We start from the raw sequence: 18893 nt of genomic DNA, 5'->3' as shown, positions 1-18893 counted from the left end.
AATGTCATATGATTACCAAATCAAGCTAGGACATGTGCGGAAATGACGTTTAGGTTGGAAAACAAAAGGCAGATTTGCTGTTGCTTAGCGGAACTAACACAACTGAAGCTACACTAGTCGGATTGAGGTGAAATTTACACCGTTTTAAAGCTAAGAGAAAGGGCTACAATGTTGAAGAAGGCCACTCAGTCCAGTTTGCAATGTATCTAGGTCAAATTTACTAAAACAACCCCAGATTTTCCAGTTCGCAGTTCAACTAGCAGTCCAGATTCATTGAAGTCATATCTCAGCACATACAACTCCAATTCAAGTGATTCCAAAGCCATTTAAAAGCTAAGATCCAAGGCTATAAGTCTTAAAAAGACATTGACAACCAAATCAGTAGTATTCCAGGTCAAAACAACCAATTACAAAAGCTGATTAGCATGTTCTGATGGAAACAGGGAAGCAGGGGTATTTCGGTCTTTTCATAGGTTACATTTCTCCGATTGAGCTGAAATTTTGTAGGCATCTATGAAATATCATTCTCTACAACTTTTATGTTTTATGTCAAGTCTAATTCGGCCTCAAACATAGGGTACTGAAACCGGACAGAACTGAAGCATACAATTCCAGAAATCTGAAATTTTGGGATTTCAAAGGCAATCTCTTCATTTTCTTGATTCAATCACTACCACAACCTCTTATACAAGCCTATATACATCGTATACCACTCCTACAACAAGTATTAGAAGGAAATCAGTCAAACCCTAGCTTACATACATCACCCCAAAATCATCACAACAACTTGTATAGCTACTAATCTAACCAAAACATGAGTTATATAACAACTTAAACAAAAATAAAAGAACCAAAGCCATGGGTCAGACCTTATACCTCAATAAAAGGGCTTGCAAGAGTAATACTTCACCTCCTCTTGAAATTTTTGGTTCCCTTAGCTTCCCAAGTTCACAACTCACAAGTTAATCGGTTTAGTTTTCCTTGGTTGCACTCAAATGGTTGGATTCAAGATGGATTGAAGGTTTTTCTCTCTTGCTCTCTCTCTCTCTCCCTTGCTTGGCCAAAAGATAGAAAGAATGAAGGAAAATAAGCTGAAATGAAGGATAAAAGAACAAGAAAAAAAAATTATTCAAAGAGCCATAGGGTGGTGACACTTGTCACCACCAAAGCCATGCAAATTTCTCTTTCTTTCCCTTGCATTTTTGGCCACAAATTTTGGCCATATGGATGAGTATGAGGGGGGGGGGATATTTTGCAAAAATATCAAGGGTATGTGGTGGTAAGGAAATGGTGGTCAAGTGGTGGGTTCAATCGGTAGTGATCGATACCCGTCGGTTTGACGTGATTTCTCTTAAATCGTGTATACTAGGATTTTTAGCTTATAATCACTAACTTATTATTATCACTTCTAGTCATATAGTATTCCCTCATCCAAAAGTCACTTTTACCTATCAAATTTGATTCTCACTCCGTACCGAATATTCATACTACGGGAAAACGTGAAACCCTAATTCGCTCTTAACTTGGAAACGAAAAGTGAAACCCTACTTCCTAGGTTCATTTGCACCTATTGAGGAATGATTGGGTATTAGAGCCATAATAAATGAATAATTTACAAATAAAAGGCATTTTTAAGAAAAACGTGAGGAATTTTACAATTTCAGTGATTAAAATTAAGGTTTCAATTAAAATATGAGTGATTTAAGAAAACCGGTTAGTCACAAGTAAATTAGGGTTTTTGATTAAAATTTTAGGGTTTCTAGTCTTTTAAAATAAAATAAGGTTTTAAATCAAATCCAAAGAAATACACTTTAGTATTTTCTTTACAAACAACCTCCTAATTTTTGGGGTATCACAACTCTCTTCAAGCTCTTATGGATCTACACTAGGAATATCATAATAATCAAAGAAAGATAACTATTACCCCACTTCCCTCTCTAGCTATAATACCAGGTGGGATGAGGGATTAGCACCTAAATTAGAAAAATAATAAATAAGAAGAGTAAGGAAATGGGCCGCAATCGGACCGCCACTAGTAGATCAAGTGGTATAACCGGTCATGAACAAAATATATAAAAAAAATATGTAAAACAAATAAATGAATATGAATATGAGATGGCTTAGCCCACCATCCAACATAATGTAATTGAATATAAGATTGAAAGAAAGCTTACAAAGGTTTGCCGGAGTGTCGGTACAAATCTTCAAGACTTGTCTTGAAGTTTTCCTAACATTAAGATTGTTTAGAGAGAAGGAGGAGAGAATTTTTCAAGTCTAGAGAGAGAGAGCTTGAAGAGAGTTGTAAAAATATTATATTCAAACACTCCATCTATGTTCCATTCGTAGATGCTATTTGCATTGTATGAATTCTCGCGGATGTTGGGTTTTTCCTCAAGGAGAACGTCTGGATAGGTAGCTCGAATATAGTATAGTTTTTGGGGATTTTTCCAGTTGGGAGTATGATTTTGTGAAAGGAGGTTTGTAATTTATTTAAAGTAGGAGACTCTTGGAGGTCTTCTTTGGTTATGGTGCAGGCTGATTGGCTAACAATTGCGGATCCTTGGTTATTTGATCCTTGTTTGGATATTGGGGTAGAAAAGGATTATTCGATTTTGGCTCTTCGTTTTTCTAATTGGTCCAGAGGCTTGATTTGGAGGTCTTTATGAAATTTGATTGGTATTTCATAAGGTTTGAAAAGTGTGTATGAGGAAGAGGTGTTTGTGAAGGAGTTTTAGGGATAGGTCTAGTAAGGAGTTATTCTCCAAGTGTTTGTAAATACTTGTTGGTGTAGTCATGCTGTTCATATATTCCTTGGATGTCCTTGGCATTGATTGCTTCCTCATCTTGGGCAGTTTTGAACTTGAATGGCTTGGCATTAATTTCTATTGATTTATATGAGAAGGTTATTGATTTTGGTGGCAGAAGTTCTACTTTGGATTTCTCCCTCAGCTGTCTGCCACATTTTAACTATTTTTGCTACTCGAGAGAAAGGATAATCAATTTTGTTTCTTTGAGAATATACTTCAAACCATTCAAAGAACTAGATATGTTGCCTTATTCTTCTCAAAAAGTTGTAGAATGCTTCTTGTATTTCTTGTCGGGGTTTTCCTTTGTATTTGTTGAAGAACCATGTTCTTTCCGCATAATTATGTTATGCACAAAACTCTGTCTTGAGGCTCTATTTGTCAACCAGGTACTCAAATGTAAGTACCCTTAACTCATCAAATTGAGGTCGATTGTCAGTTATGAAGGAATATGTAGGAGACCTGGAAGTTCTTTCTGATCAGTGTCTTCAAAGGATCCATCTTGGATTTCTGAGGGGGTAGGTTTGCTAGTTGCATATCTTGCTTGTGGAATTTTAGAAAAGAGATCCAAATCTTGGAGCCGAATTGAGATAGAGGTGGTTGAAGTTCTTTCTTAGATTGATCTTCTTCTTGATACTAAGTGTCTAGGCATATCTATACTGGTTGTTGATGAGGATGATACTTTAAAACTTATTGATCTATTGAATTTGATTTGGATAGCTCCTGAAGCAAACTGTCTGATACTTGAAACTATAGTATTTTGTATTGGTTTTGCTGGTGCTACTTCAGGAAGTATCCAACTTTTTGGAAGTGTGACCTAGTTTTAGGTGATAGATCTTGGAACAATGATCTGAGATCTAGCCAGTTTTGTTTGGAATAAGACTTTTATCCTTTTTTGTAGCGTTTTTAGGGCTCCTATTCTGAAAGATGAATTCATAGCCTTGTATTAGTTCCTGTAAATGATAACTGCTGGAAGAGTCCCAGTCTTGACTCTATAGTTAGTAGTTTTGATATTTAATGTTAAAGTATCTAGAATATTTTTATCTGTTAAAGAGATTGTAAAGTTTGGAAAGCAATCAAAATATACTGGTCCTCCACAAAGGCTGGTTTCTGCCATTTCTAGAAGGGAATCATTGAATTCTAAGAGCCTATTATCTCTAAGGCAGAGGAGTAAAAATGTGTCTAATTCTTCTCTTGTTAATGGTTTGGCTGCAATTTGTACTAATCCAAAATGAATATAATTATATTTTTCTTTATATTTTTCTATTGTTCTTTTGGATAATAGTTTGATTTTTTCATGGTTTACAACTTTTTTTTCCAACAAACGGTAACAAGATTTATATTAACACTTGAAAATACAAGGGTTAATTACAAAAAGGGGCAACTGCCCTCGAATCATTTTGAGCTAAGTCGGTTAGCCACACTGGGGAATGATTTTCCCAATCCAAGTCATTAACTTGTTTTACTACATGTTAAGCTAGCATATGACAACATTGGTTTCCTGTTCTATGGACAAAAGAAGAACTGCACAGTTCAAAGTCTGTCCTTAATTCTACAATGTCTTCCAAGATAGTTGCTAGGTGTCCCTCATGCGTTTTGCTTGCATCTATTTGATCCACCACAACTTTGCAGTTTGTCTGGACATCTATTTTAGTCCAGCCTGCATTTTTGGTCATCATTAACACTGCTCTTACAGCTAAAGCTTCTTCAGTGCTTGCTTCTCCCCTTTTGTGTTCTACCAGCCCCATTGCTCTAAGGATCTTCCTTGTCCAGTTCCTTGCAATAATACCTTTGCCTATTCTAATCATGTGAGCTGAGATAGCAATGTCTGTGTTGATCCTAATGACACCTTCCTTTAGTCGCTCCCATTTCCTTTGGTGTTGCTGGACTGTGTGAGTGCTGCTGCATGTTTCTCCTTCTTCTGCATTTGCTTTGTCGAATTCCATCCATTCCCTTTGTGTTTTTTGCACAGTCTTTAGAGCATCTCTTGTTTCCTCTTCAAAGATCCTTTTGTTTCTTGCTTTCCACAGCTTCCACAATATGATTACAGTGAGGTTTATGTGATCCGTAGCTTGTTCCTTTGTTCCCGTCATTACTGCTTGCCACCATTTCCAAATATTGTGCTGTAGGTTTTCGAATCCTTCCCATTTGATAGGAGCTAGTTTCCATACCTTCTGCGCTTCAAGACAGTAGAATAGCATATGTTCCAATGTTTCAATATCTTCACCACAATCGTTACAGATGTTGTATACTTTTCCTATTCTCATGTAGATTAGCTCTTTGAAGGGAAGACTGTTATTTAAGCACTTCCACATGCAATGTTTGTGTTTAAGTTTGATGTTGAGGCCCCACATCTTTTTCCAAACATTTTGTTTGCTTCTTTCCCAGCTTGTTTCTGCTCTTTCAGCTTCTCTCGAACCTTATTGTTCAGCTTCCTCTCTGTCCAGCATGTAACCAGATTTAATAGTATAGCTTCCTGACACAAAGTGTTTCCAAAAAAATCTGTCCTTTCTTTTGAAGTAGCTGATGGGAATGCTTGCTATCATAGTTTCTTCATGGTCTACATCTAAGACTATAGTTTGTTCTACTGTTTCGATTGTATAGCTTGTAGCATAAAACATTCATTTTTATCTTTTTCATAAATATCAGTTTGAGTATATTTAGGAATCTCTCAATTGTCTATGTCTTGATCAATATCTAATATATTAATTTCTTCTTTTAGTTTGGTGTTTGAGGAGGAACTAGAGGACCTAGAGGAGCTAGAATTCGTTCTAAAAAAGGAATCAATGAGAAATGGAACTGAAAAACAAACAAGTAATTTTATAATCCTCTTCCCTTTGGCACGGAATCCTTCGGGATCCATGGAGAATAACTATGTTTCTAGGCTGATTATAATAAAGATAATACAGATCTATAAAGTTTAGATCTAAACTTTTGAAACTAGTTATCTATGACTGACTACTATATTTCCAAACAAATTATAATAAAGGTAGTATAGATCTAATCTTTTGAGCACTTCACCGCCCTGGATTTCGGACCACAGGTACCTTAACAGTCCTACAGGTCGTAATAGCCTCTAGCTCTTACTGCCTGGACCGGTGGTTGGCAATTATAGGTTCCATATTTATTATACAGATCTAAGTTTATAGATCAATACTAACAATATTATAATATGTTTAGAAAAATAGTAATTACTAAACTAACTAGTCCATCAGAAAGATCTAAGGTTATAGATATATACTAGCAATATCATAATAAGTAAAGAAAAATAGCCATCACCCCATTTCCTCCTCTAGCTCTGATACCAGACGGGACAAGGGGTTAGCCCCTAAACCAAAAAAATAATGAACAAGAAGAGTAAAATAGTGGGTCGCAGTCGGACTACAACTAATAGATTAGGGGGTATAACCAGCCATAAACAAAATATATAAACAAAATATGTAAAACAAATAAATGAATAAATGAATTTGATCAAACTCATTGATCTATTGAATTTGATCTATATATACATGCACTGTACACAATTCTGCCCTGTTGAATATTAAACATATATATATAAATCCCGTTGTCCAATATGAAAATATTTTTTCTTTTCCTCCTTTGGGAAATCCAAAAGAGAAGAATTGAATTAGGGAAATGATCAAGAGGGGGGCTAATTTTTCTTTTCTTGAATTTGTTTCCATAAATTTTTGGTTAGCATTACAGATTAATAATTTAAGACTCCATGTATCTTAAAGTTGATGTTGTTGTCATCCTATTCTTCTAGAAACACCACAGCTGAAATTAGTAAAGCAGAAGAAATATTATATGCTTGTGAGAAGTATTGGTTAGAAGAAAAAGGTTAATTAAATTACATCATGTCAGATTGTGAAAATTAAATTGTGGTAAACTCTATTATTAGCTTTACAATTAATTCTCTCAACTACTGCACAATGTGACTTATTCACTTGGCAAACTTTCAAAAATTAATTTGCAGCAAATCCTGAATTGTCCTTTAATGGCGGTTATCATATGCTAGCAATACCAAATTACGTTTTTATTTTTTCTAGTACACAATAAATAAGTAAATCTTTTGTTTGTAAATTTGAACATATTGAAAATAAACAGATCTAAAAAAATTGCGAAAGAAAATGTTACTTGAATGCTTGTTTCGACTCACCTCTATACGTTAGTGAAAAAGAAAGTTACAATGAAAAGGAAACAAAGTTGCACTTTAGGCCTTGCTCTATCAAAAGTTTAGAATTCATACCCCATTAAGTTTTATTTTTACCCATGGAAACTTTGCCAACACACTGGTAAAAAATGTTTCGATGCTACACTTCCATTTTCTATTGTGAAGCTGTGCAAATTGCTTTATACCCATAAATCAAGAGATACCTATAAATCATTATGGTTCTCACTAATCATCAAACAACAAAAGTTTGCCTTGCGAAACCCCGAATTTTTTTACCTTCTTTCCAGGCTTGTGACTATTTAAAATTAAGTTCATAAATTTAATCAGTAGTTCAATAAGTTTGTTTAAGTCTTCAAAAAATTTTACTGATGTTACCTTTTTGTCTCCACCACTAATGGATAATGGAGTAACTAAATAGTATCCCACTTTGCCTCGACTACTAAAGGATAGTGGGAACCAACTATTTCTAGAATAGTTGGCCACCACATATCTTGTGGAGTGGAAGAGGCAATGTTTGAACCCTTGACCTCCCATCAAAGTTTCCACTTAATGTGGCTTTACTTAGATTCATATGAGTGCGTAATGCATCCGTACGGTCCGATGGTGGTGCAGTCCCCATCATTCTCCGTGACCCAAAGAGTAGGTGTAGATAAAAAAAAACTAATGGATAGTGGGAGTGGATAACTGAATTCACGTGCTAAAAAAGTATTAAACTAACCAACTTAGTATAAGTAACCCTTACTTGACAACATGACTCCATTTACTATGTTTATATGGTTTAACGGTGGTTCAGTTTCCATCGTTCTCCATGATCCAAATAGGTTATAGTAAGAGTTGGAGTAGATAAAAAAAACTAATAGATAGTGGGTGGATAACTGAATTCACGTACTCAAAAAAAAAAATTAAACTAACCAACTTAGTATAAGTATCCCTTACCTGACAACATGACTCCATTTACTATCTGATAAACAAGCGTATTATAGAAACCTTTGATAAACTTGCAATCATCCAAGTGGGAAGGGAAGAACACAGAGGAAGAAATAAGGACAATCTTCAAAGGGAATTTGGCTTCAGACATCGACCAAGTTTTTGATTACATATTTCAATAACTTGGTTATCATATATAATTTGCTTCAGTGCTTACTTTTACAGAAACGAATAACTTATACTATAATTATTGCTTATACTACTCTCTTGTCATGAAGCAGAGATTTTAATTGAAGAATTAAGCTGAAGGCGTGTTTTCCATGGAAAAGTCGTGAAATGTAATGGAGAGGCGCATCAGAAGGCATGGAGTCAGAACCACGCTTTCACTAGAAATTAGGTCAAGAAATGTGAGTTTAACAGCAATGGTCCTGCAATAGAATTTGGCACAAGAAGGCCACATGTCCAAGCTAGATCGGTAGTGTAGAGGAGTTAGTTATTAGTCCTAACTTTATATAGGGAGATTTAGTGATGGCATAGGTAGAGAATATTTTATAATTAAATAAATTTGGGATCATTCCTAGTCCATTTTCCCTTTCCCCATGTTTTCCTTCTTTCTTATTCATCTTCTTTCCTATTCTCGCCATTTTCTGTAACTACATTTGCTCTTATCAATATAATATCATTGAGTTGGTTTTTGGCCATTTATGTGACGACCTCACCTCCCCCTAGGGTATACCCAAAGGTTTGGCAGAATGCCTGCCCAACTCTCGCCAAGACTCACTCACTAACATTCTTGAAATAGCCGTTCAAGCTTCGAAATTAACATAAAAGTTCCATTTCCAACCAACCATTCAAACTTAATTTACAATCCAAGAGTAAAATATAGGATTACATTTCTAAAGATTCCAAATACATCTCATCTACAAAAGTACAAGTACGAGAGATTATATGCACTAGTTCACGGCTACTTGCTCCAGCCTCCACCCCTGTAAAAAAAACAACTAATGGGATGAGCTAAAAGCTCAGTGAGGTTCGCAAACAAGCAATTAGGTAGAGAAACCATGGAAGTATGACATTTAACAGTTTGAACACTTTGCATAATAATAAATAGTCATTCAAGAAATAAACATTCATTCATTGGAAGGATAAGTGCTCACTTGGAGCCATTCATTCAGTCATTCAGTCGGCAACTATTTCCCTTATTCCTCCGTCATTTGAAAACATTTGCAAGTGAAAACTCCTTCAGTATTCATGTCATTCATTTATTGATTTCATTGTATTGAATTCGCTGGCCAGTTCTCCACCAGCCTTCGTGGTAATACTCGAGTATACAAAACATTGTCCTAGGGTCACCAGCCGCCCGACCGAGTCTGCTTCTGGCTCGAGTCAATTGGCAACGAAGGGCAACGGCCCAGTTCAGCCAAAAGGCTTACATTCATGCACAAGTAGCATTCAATCATTGAAAACTCACTTTTGCTTGGGTCGAGTGCGATAAAGTATACACTTACCCATCGAAAATCCATTTAGCAATCATTGGAAAACATTTAACATTTCGGCAACATTCACAACATTTCACATAGTCATTTAAAGCATACACATGCAAGGAACACTTACTTTTTAAAGTAGACCAAAGCTAAACATTCGACTCCGGGTCATGCTCGTTCCCACCGTTAAACCCTAAAAGTAACCAAAACAAGATATCATGGTCAAATTATTCAAAACTTAGGTCAATAAGGTGCTCACTTTAGCCTTAATCATGAGCCATACACCTATCTAAATTGGGCCTCTCAAAACACAAAACTCAAAGACAAATTTGAAAGCCAATCGAAGAATGTCCAACTGCATTCTAGGGCTATGAAGTACACTTGTTTAAGGCAACAAAACCATCCAAAATCACAACAATTAAATTTTAAAACCTAGAAAAGTTTTCTCGAAGTTTTCCAAGTTCCACTCAATTCATTTGACAAAATTTTCCAGCTTTGGCGACATTCTTTGAAAAAGTATAACTTGAGTTCCGTAGGTCAAAAAATCACAAAACTTACACTATTAGAAAATAGACTCAAAGTACTAATAGAATTTAGAAGACATCTTCATGAAATTCAACTCATAGGTTAGTCAAATGTTCAGTTCAAAATCACTGCTGTCTCATGTGCAAAATAGAACAGTCATGGTTTTTCAAGAAATTTTGTAAATTTTCTGTTATTTATAGGAGTTGAACCAACCCTTGATTTTTACATGGTTAAAAGAACTATGAGTCTAGTTTCAAATGCAACAAACATAACTCAATTTGGATTTTTCTACACCAAGATATAACAGATTTTTCAAGACTGCTCAAAGTCTCCTGTGGAAAAAATTTTCAGCAGCACTTCCCCTTATTTTCTCTAATTTCCAGCCATTTTCAAGGCTTCATTCTCACTATAAGACAGCCCCAAATCAATTTCACGAGGTATAGGATACGTAGAGTACTTATTTTAGCCACAAACTTGCTATAATCAATATATACCTAAGTTGGAAAATTTTTTACCAAGGCTGGACTTTTACCTCTCAAAGCTGGAAATTGTATCTCAAGGCTATAAATATCCTATTAAAGCTGAAAAATCACATATTGAACCTATAGAATTCATAGAAAGGTTAGAAAAATCTCATATCAAAGCTATAAAAGCCCATATCAAAGCTGGAAAATTCATCTCAAGGCTAAAAATCGAACATTGAACTAGAAATTGACCATACCCTAGCAACAATTTCACCAAAACCTAGCAAAATCATGAAATCTTCCATGAAATCCTCCAATATCAAGTCATATGTGGATTAAATTGCAAAGTAAGAAGAAAAAGAGGAGTTTCTTTGTATAATACCTCGAAACCCCAAGATAAGATGCAAGACAAGAGGTTTCTTCCTCAAATAACTTCACCACAAGCTCACTTCCAAACTTGATGCAAGATTTGTCAGAGTAGATTTGAGTTTTCTCTTGTTTTCCCTCACTAATTGGACAAGAATCAAGGCTTGAACTTGGAGGTTTTCTCTCCCTTTCTCTCCTCATGTTTTTGGCCAAGACAAGCAAAAAAAGAAGATGATTTGGATGATATAAAACTTGGTTGGTCATATAAAGACTTGGTCATTGGTCAACTTTCCATGGATGATGGACATTTGGCAAGAAAAGAAGTAATATCTATCCATTTAGCTTCCTAACATCCAAATGCTCCAATTAGCTTGTAACAACTCTTGTCACATAATTTTTTTTTTACACAAAACTTCTTCTAATCCTCCAATTTATGATACACACTTCACTAATCGGTCACACTAGTATTATGCACTATGAGACTTAACATGTATCACATGAAAAATGCACCAAGTAAAATAAGAAATAGGTTAAAATCATGATTCAACTAATAACACAACCAAGAATTCAAGGCAAGTGAATGAAATAAAAGAAAATATGTAACTAACTATCGGGTCACAACACAACTTGCAAACGTCTAAAAGTGAGCAAAAATGAACAAAACCCTTTATTTTTCTTGGTCAAAGCTAGGGTTTGAAATCTCTTGTATTAAGATCTCTTTCTTGCCATAAATATCTCGTGCCACAAAACATAAGGCAATCAATTAAAAGAAGCAATAAGGTACAACTGTTCATTCTCAAGCAAGTAAACCAAAATGAAAGGTATGAAAATTTTGGGTCCTCACAATTTACTTGTCTTCCTGTTAATTTTTGTGAAAGTTTATCTTGCCATTTTAGATGTTTATTGTTCCATTCTCCTTAGCCTAGCTTGGTACCATCACAGTGGTATTAGAGCCCAACTACAAGCCATTGAGATGACTAAGACTCAGGAAGAGATGTTGAGGAAGGATCTAACGGAGCTGGGGAGTGTAGTGAGAACTTTTGACAATAGAAATGATGGAATAGAATAGGCTGAGAGGACAATGGAACATAGACAGGAGACCACTGAGACGGAAATTAAGAATCTGGATCAAATGTATGAGGGGATGATGAATATGATGGCACAGATTATGTCCAAACTGAATGATAGGGGAAAGTAGTAGAGGAATACAGCTTTGGGAACGACCAGATGATGGAGGTGGTCAAAGGGAAGTATGAAAATCCAGAGGGAAAGGGGGGAACTAAATTGCCTAGGATAGACTTTCCTTTGTTTGATAGGGAAAATCCCAGAGAATGGGTCAGAAGAGCCAACAAATACTTCCGGATCCATGGACTAGAATAAGAGCTGAAATCTGACATTACTCAACTCTACTTTAAAGACAAGGCAGGCATCTGGTTCCATGGAATGTACCATGAGAAAGGAGCAGTTCCATGGAATGAGTTGGCAATGACTGTATGTGAGAGGTTTGGACAAGGAGATCCAGAGAAGGCTATAGAGGAGTTTAACAAACTGGTGCAGACTGGGAGTATAGCAAAATACTTGGAGAGGTTTAAGTTGCTGAAATCTCTGGTAATGTCTTCCCTTCCTGGACAACATGATTCTTATTATAAATCCTATTTCTTGTGGCTTGAAGAGCGAAATTGTTAACATGGTTAGGATGACCAAACCCCTTATCTTAGCAGATGCTATTGAAGCTGCTAAACTGCAGGAGAAAAATCTAGAAGCCATTAGGAAAACACAAGGGAAAATAATGCAGAAATAGCTCTTCTCATCTCATTTACAAAACTCTACAAATGAAGTGGCCTAACACACGATACAAGAAAACAGAACTAACTCTCAGTAAGAACAATAACAAAAGGGGCACACTCAGATAATCAATTCAAAGGAATTACTTCATCTGAGTTCAGTTGCCGGAGAGAAAAAGGGTTGTGTTTTAAATGCGTTGAGCCCTATACCCTAGGGCATGTCTGCAAACAAGCTCATATGCACTTCATATTGGTAGATGAGCCTATTGAATCTAGTGACACACTTGAGAGGCAAGGGGGTGATGCTGAAGAATTTTGTGACTGTCCTGAGGGGGAACTAAGTAATGAGAACATAGAAGTTCCATTCATGCATTAGCAGGGGGAAATGAACACAAGACTATTAAAATGAGGGGTAAACTAGCAGGGAGAGAGATACTGATTCTTATTGACAATGGCAGTACTCATTGCTTCAAAGATGAAAAATTAACAGAAACCTTACGACTGCAAACTTCTGGGGTACCTTTAATAGTTAATGCAGCAAATGGCGAGAAATTAGAATCCAGGCAACTACAAAAGATATTGGAATGGAATATACAAGGACATGATTTCCAAAATCAATTGAACACCTTAAAGTTGGGAAGCTGTGATAAGGTGCTAGGAGTTGATTGGCTAGCCAAATATAGTCCTATTGAATTTGACTTCAAACAACTGACCATGAAATTCCATAAGGGAAAAGAGCCAGTGGAGTTAAAAGGAGAAGTAGGGAAGCTAAAGTTGAAACTTATCAAGGGAAGTAAACTAGCTAAATGGAAAAGGAAACAGTCATATGGTCTACATGTAGTGGAGGAGGGTGAGGAAACTCCTGGGAGGATGCTTGCAGAAATGAAGGTATTACTGAACCAATTTGGGAAAGTGTTTGCTGAGTCACAGGGCATGCCTCCAGTCAGAAGTCATGACCATGGCATTCCACTGAAAGAAGGGGCAGCTTCATTTCAGATCAGACCATACAGGTGTCCTTATGTGCAGAAGGCTAAAATAGAGAAATTGGTCAAGGAAATGTTACAAATGGGGATCATACAACCTAGCAATAGCTCTTTTGCATCTCCAGTACTATTTGTAAAGAAAAAGGATGAAAGCTGGAGGTTCTGTGTTGACAATAGATAGCTCAGTGAACTGCTAGTAAAAGACAAATTTCCTATGCCATTGATAGATGAGTTGATTGATGAATTACATTGTGAGACCCCGAAATTTTACTTGTCTTTATAGCTCTTATTTGAACTTACTTGCCTTAGATTCTTGGTTGTTTTAGTGGTTGAATTTGAGCCAAGGGAGTGAATTTTGTTAAAAAAAGTTTCATAATCTCAAGTTGTTAGAAAATCTAGAAATTTTCGCAAGAGGCTCTGCGCAGCTTTGGGAAATTGGCTATAACTTCATATAGGAAAGTTGGAATTGAGTTCCATTTGAAACTAGACTCATAGGGCTTCTTATGATGTAAAATTCAGAGTTTGATTCAATGTCTATAAATTCTAGAAAATTGGCAAAGTTGACTAAAAATTCTGCTCTGCACAAGTAAACATAGGAATGTTGTAGGAGCTTATGGCTCAATTTGGACCAACTTATGAACTAAATCTCTTTGAGGTGTCTTCTAAAGATTATTAGTGTTTTAAATCTAGTTTTTAGCAAGCCAAGTTATATGAATGTTTGACATTTATAACTCAAGATATGATTTTTCTAAAGGAAGGGTATAAGTTAGGATTTTTTGTGCATACTAGGGTTTTTGGTATGTCTTTAGTGCATTTTGGTAGTGTGATCACTTGGTGAGGTGCGTGTACTAAATTTGATGGATAAGAATGAGTATTAAGTAAGAGAAAGTATGTGATTAGAAGTGCTAATAATAAGTTAGTGAACCATAAGTAAAACCACAAGTACGTGCGAGTTAAGGAAAATAGGCTTGAACCGACGTGCACCGTTTGCTACCGATTGAGTACACCACTTGAACACTACTTTATTACCTCAATTTCCTTGTTATTAATTGAACAAAATCAGCCTCAAAATATCCTCAATCCAGCTGAAATTTTGGACCAAGAAAAAGGGAGAAAAGAAAGAAAAATGAGAATTCTCTAGAAGATGGTGACAAGCCTCTTTCTTTGACTTTTGACCAAAACTTTCTTATCATTTAATTCTTCTTTCTTGTCTTAAAACCAAACGAAACAAACTCAAGAGAAGGTGAGAGAGAGAGAACCGTGAGCTAGGGGGAAAAACAAAGAGGAAAAAAAAATCTATCCAAGGTCTTGACCAAGACCCTTTGACCAAGCCTTTCTTAGTCTTCATCTTGTACACATTGAACCCAACCATTTCATTTTCTTGCAAGCTTGGCCGAGAGAGAGAGGAGAGGAAGAGGGAAAAATTCCATCTTGATTTCCTTGTTTGATTTGTGGAAAATCCAAACACTAACCCAAATCCATGCCGATTAATCTTAAGTTAAGTTTGAAAAGAAGACCTTGGTGGAGTTTTTGGAGGAATAAAACTCCTGTTTGCTTGGGGTTTGAGGTAAGTTTCTAGAAAACATCTCTTGAGATTAATTCAAGATAAGTTATGATTGAAGCTAAAAGAAGCATGGTTATGAAAGATTTTATGGTTTTGGCTAGGGTAGCATGTAATTTCCAGCCTTGATATGCATTTTCCAGCCATGAGATGAACTTGATAGTTTTGATATGAGATGGTTTAACTTTGATGTGAACTTTTAAGCTTTGGTATATGGTTTTCCAGCTTTGGTTGAAATTTTCAGCTTTAGTTCTAAAATTCCAGCTTCTGACCTATTTAATTTGTCCATGTTAGAGGCCAAATCAGGCCTAGGTCAAAACATTAAAGTTGTAGGGAATAGAGTTATATAGCTGCCTGTAAAATTTCAACTCAATCAGAGCACTGTAGCATGTGAAATGACAAAATTACCCCTAACTGCCAAATGCACTGTTTTGCGGACAGTTTTCTGTTTTCTCTGAGATTTCACATTTTGACCTTGACAATGCACGAACTAGGTGGTGATGTCTTAGCTTCGAAACACCATAAAATTTACCCCAATCCGATAAGCGTAGCTTCAGTTGTGACCAAAACGCTAGAAGGTGTCAAGCCTGCTACTTAGTTATTCTTCTTTAATACTAGTTTCCAGTTTTGATTTTGATAGTTGCATTGCTAGGATTGCCTTGTATTGGGATAACATTAAACCTATTGAAGGGCTATTGTGTTAAGATTGTTTATGTGTGAATTTGGGCTGATTTGAGGAAAATAATGAAACCATAAATGGCTGAAAAATAACTAAATACAAAGGGCATGCCGCCCAAATTTTCACTCGAGGGTTAGGCGTGAGTACTCACGAATTGAGCAAATATTTGAGGTCGAATTGAACTTGAATTGTCTAGGGTATTCGAATCTTCTTTCGTAGAGGTATATAAGCTGGAATTTGGCCGAAACTCGTACCTTTGTAAAAATGAAAGTAGTGACCACTCGGAAAATGTTTTCCTCGTCTTTTGGACTTAAATGTGAATTCCAAAGTTTTGGTTGCTTCTTTAGCAACACTAAAAGAGCGAGCATGAATTCTCCAGAGTTTGATACGTAACATGAACCCTTTCTAAATGAGTTTCATTTACTTGATCTTCTTGAAGCGAAACTCTTAAGTTTCGAACCCTAGTTGATTTCAAAGCTTTTAAATGATATTGTATCACAGATTTGGACTTCGACCAAGGAGTTACACCTGAACGTGATTTTTGACAAGCACTAAATCTTTGGTGAGTGCTTCTAAATACCTGATTGAACTTGACACTTGTTTTCAATACTTGACCAATGTGATCGAATGATATGTGATTAGCAGGGTCGGGCAAGGGTGTACTTTATCGCACTTGCCCTAATGTGATATGTACTCGTTTATGGTTACAATTGACTTGATATACTTGTGCTTGACTTGTAAGTGTTGAGCAGCAGTATGTACCACACTCTATCTGAGTGGGAGGTGCCTCTCATTTCCGTTTCCGTACTTTTCTCTTGACTAAGTCGATTGGTCATCGACTATAGTGATTACTTGAGAACCCAAACCCCATTGGCTAGTTAATCGAGTCGAGCCAGCAAGGGCTTGGTTGATTAGATAACGAACCATGGGTATCTGGTGTTGTCGAGTGGAGTGTTACCTCATCGACTAATCGGTATACTCGAGTATTACCACCAGTGTTTAGTTGGTGTTCGGGCCCGGTAAAGGGGTTGAATGGTGGACGGATTGGTGTGAAGCGAAGCACTACTGGATTGGTTACTTTACTTGAAAGTTGACGGAGTGTCAACTAATACTTGATCAAGCTCTGGTGAAGCAAAGGGAATTTGGCTCCTGAGAGCCATCTGTATCTTTATACTTTGATTGTTATTCGTAGTGTTATTGTTTCTTTTAGGAAAAGAATTTTACACTCGCTCATTTTGAGATTTGCTACTTGAAGTGTTATTGCTCACTTTAATGAACTTGTTACGCTAGTTACTTTGCTACTTTGATACGTGCGTATTTAAATAATGGTCAACTTGCTATTTGGAACCTTACTGGGCTTTTAGCTCATTTCACGCCATTTATTTTCCTTACAGAGGGCACGAGCGAGACATGAGACTGGTACAGGCTAGCATAGTCTAGTTTTTGAAAATTTTGCGATTGTACTAACACTAGTCGTTCAATTAGGGTTGAATATATTGAGAACTTAAATCTTGTGATATATTTGGGATTGTACGAATGCTTTGAATAAAAATGAATGTACATGTACGTTCCAAGTTTGGGAACTGTTATTTTCTTTACTCTTGAGGTTGTAACTTATTTTATTTGAAGTGAGTGAGTCCTGGCGAGGGTTGGGCAGGCGGTCCGCTAAACTCTGGGGTACGCCCTAGGGGGAGGTAGGGTCGTCACATACATGGCTCTAAGTTCTTTACTAAGATGGACTTAAGGGCTGGCTATTATCAAATCAGAGTTAAGATGGAAGACAAACACAAGACAGCATTTAGAACCCACCAAGGACTTTACAAATTCAAGGCCATGCTATTTGGTTTGACTAATGCCCCAGCTACTTTCTAGAGTCTCATGAACCATATTTTTAGAGAATAGTTGAAGAAGTATGTTTTGGCATTCTTTGATGACATTCTAGTGTATAGCCCGTTCTTGGAGAGTCACCTAAAGCATGTATTAGAAATGCTGACTATCTTGAACAATCATCAATTATATGCTAAAAGAAGCAAATGCTCATTTGCTCAATCAGAAGTGGAGTATTTAGGCCACATCATTTTTGATCGAGGGGTAATGGCTAACCCTAAGAAGGTGGAGAGCATGATGAACTAGCGAAAACCAACTATAGTAAAGCAATTGAAGGGATTTCTGGGATTGACAGAATATTACAGGAAGTTTGTGAAAGGGTATGGAACTATAGCAAAGCCTTTCAACTTGCTGTTGAAGAAAGATGGCTTCCATTGGAGTGCAGAAGCTGATAAGGCATTTCAGAAGCTGAAATTAGCAATGTGTAGTACCCTTATACTAGCACTGCCTGACTTTACTAAACCATTTATAATTGAGATTGATGCCTGCTGTGGAGGTGTAGGAGTAGTATTGATGCAAGAGAAGAGGCCTATAGCATTCCTGAGCTAGAGCATAGGACCAAGGAACTTGGGATTATCCATCTATGAAAAGGAACTGCTAGCCTTGGTGATTACTGTAACTAAGTGGAGACACTGTGACGCTCCCACTTCTCCCAAGGGCGAATCCAAGGGTATCCGCGGAATGCCTGTTCAACTCTCGCCAGGACTCGATACAATTTCAATTCAAGCTTAAAGATACACAACCAAAGAATAACAGTCGAAGTAAGAAAAGTAGCTTCCTTAAATAAATATTCAAATCTTACAACACAAGTTCTCAAAAGTACATCACTTTTCCCAAAAGTACAATCACTAGAAGTTGGCTAGTCAAATACAGCCCAAAATACTAATCAAAAGTAATCAAACCGGCTTCTCCAAAATTCTTTCCATTCTAAGCTCCTGTTAAGGAAAACAAAGCTAATGGGGTGAGTTGACGCTCAGTGAGGCCAAAAGAACATGCAAACACATGGTTCAAGTAGCAATGGCATTTGTACGAGAAATAAACAGGAAGTTCAAATAACTCATAAATAACATTAACACACTTAATAAGGATACAGGAGCTCTCAGGAGCTAAATTCCACTTGCTTCGCCAAGACTCGATCAAATACCTCCATGGAATGACACTCCATCAAAACCAGGTAGGTATTAAATCCATAGGACTCCACTTACTCTTCATTCCCGTTCACTGTTACACCCCCTGCCCCGGGCCCGCTCTTCTT

The 18893-nt window shown here is 36.6% G+C and overlaps 2 protein-coding genes across 2 annotated transcripts; one reads left to right on the top strand and one right to left on the bottom strand.

Moving 5' to 3' along the window:
• Nucleotides 1-4276: 4276 nt before the first annotated feature.
• On the bottom strand, nt 4277-5158 carry LOC113740878 (uncharacterized). Its single transcript, XM_027268393.2, has one exon. It carries the CDS (start codon nt 5156-5158, stop codon nt 4277-4279), a length of 882 nt encoding a protein of 293 aa, XP_027124194.2.
• Nucleotides 5159-12933: 7775 nt separating this feature from the next.
• On the top strand, nt 12934-13692 carry LOC140005521 (uncharacterized). Its single transcript, XM_072046527.1, has one exon. It carries the CDS (start codon nt 12934-12936, stop codon nt 13690-13692), a length of 759 nt encoding a protein of 252 aa, XP_071902628.1.
• Nucleotides 13693-18893: the final 5201 nt, after the last annotated feature.

Source organism: Coffea arabica, chromosome 4e, assembly GCF_036785885.1.
Source record: "Coffea arabica cultivar ET-39 chromosome 4e, Coffea Arabica ET-39 HiFi, whole genome shotgun sequence".
In the NCBI taxonomy this organism is placed as follows: domain Eukaryota; kingdom Viridiplantae; phylum Streptophyta; class Magnoliopsida; order Gentianales; family Rubiaceae; genus Coffea; species Coffea arabica.
This window is presented reverse-complemented; position numbering and strand designations above follow the sequence as displayed.

Bases quoted from the DNA above. Each gene is read 5' to 3' on its own strand.
- LOC113740878 (XM_027268393.2), bottom strand. From the start codon at position 5,158: ATGTGGGGCCTCAACATCAAACTTAAACACAAACATTGCATGTGGAAG.
- LOC140005521 (XM_072046527.1), top strand. From the start codon at position 12,934: ATGAGGGGTAAACTAGCAGGGAGAGAGATACTGATTCTTATTGACAAT.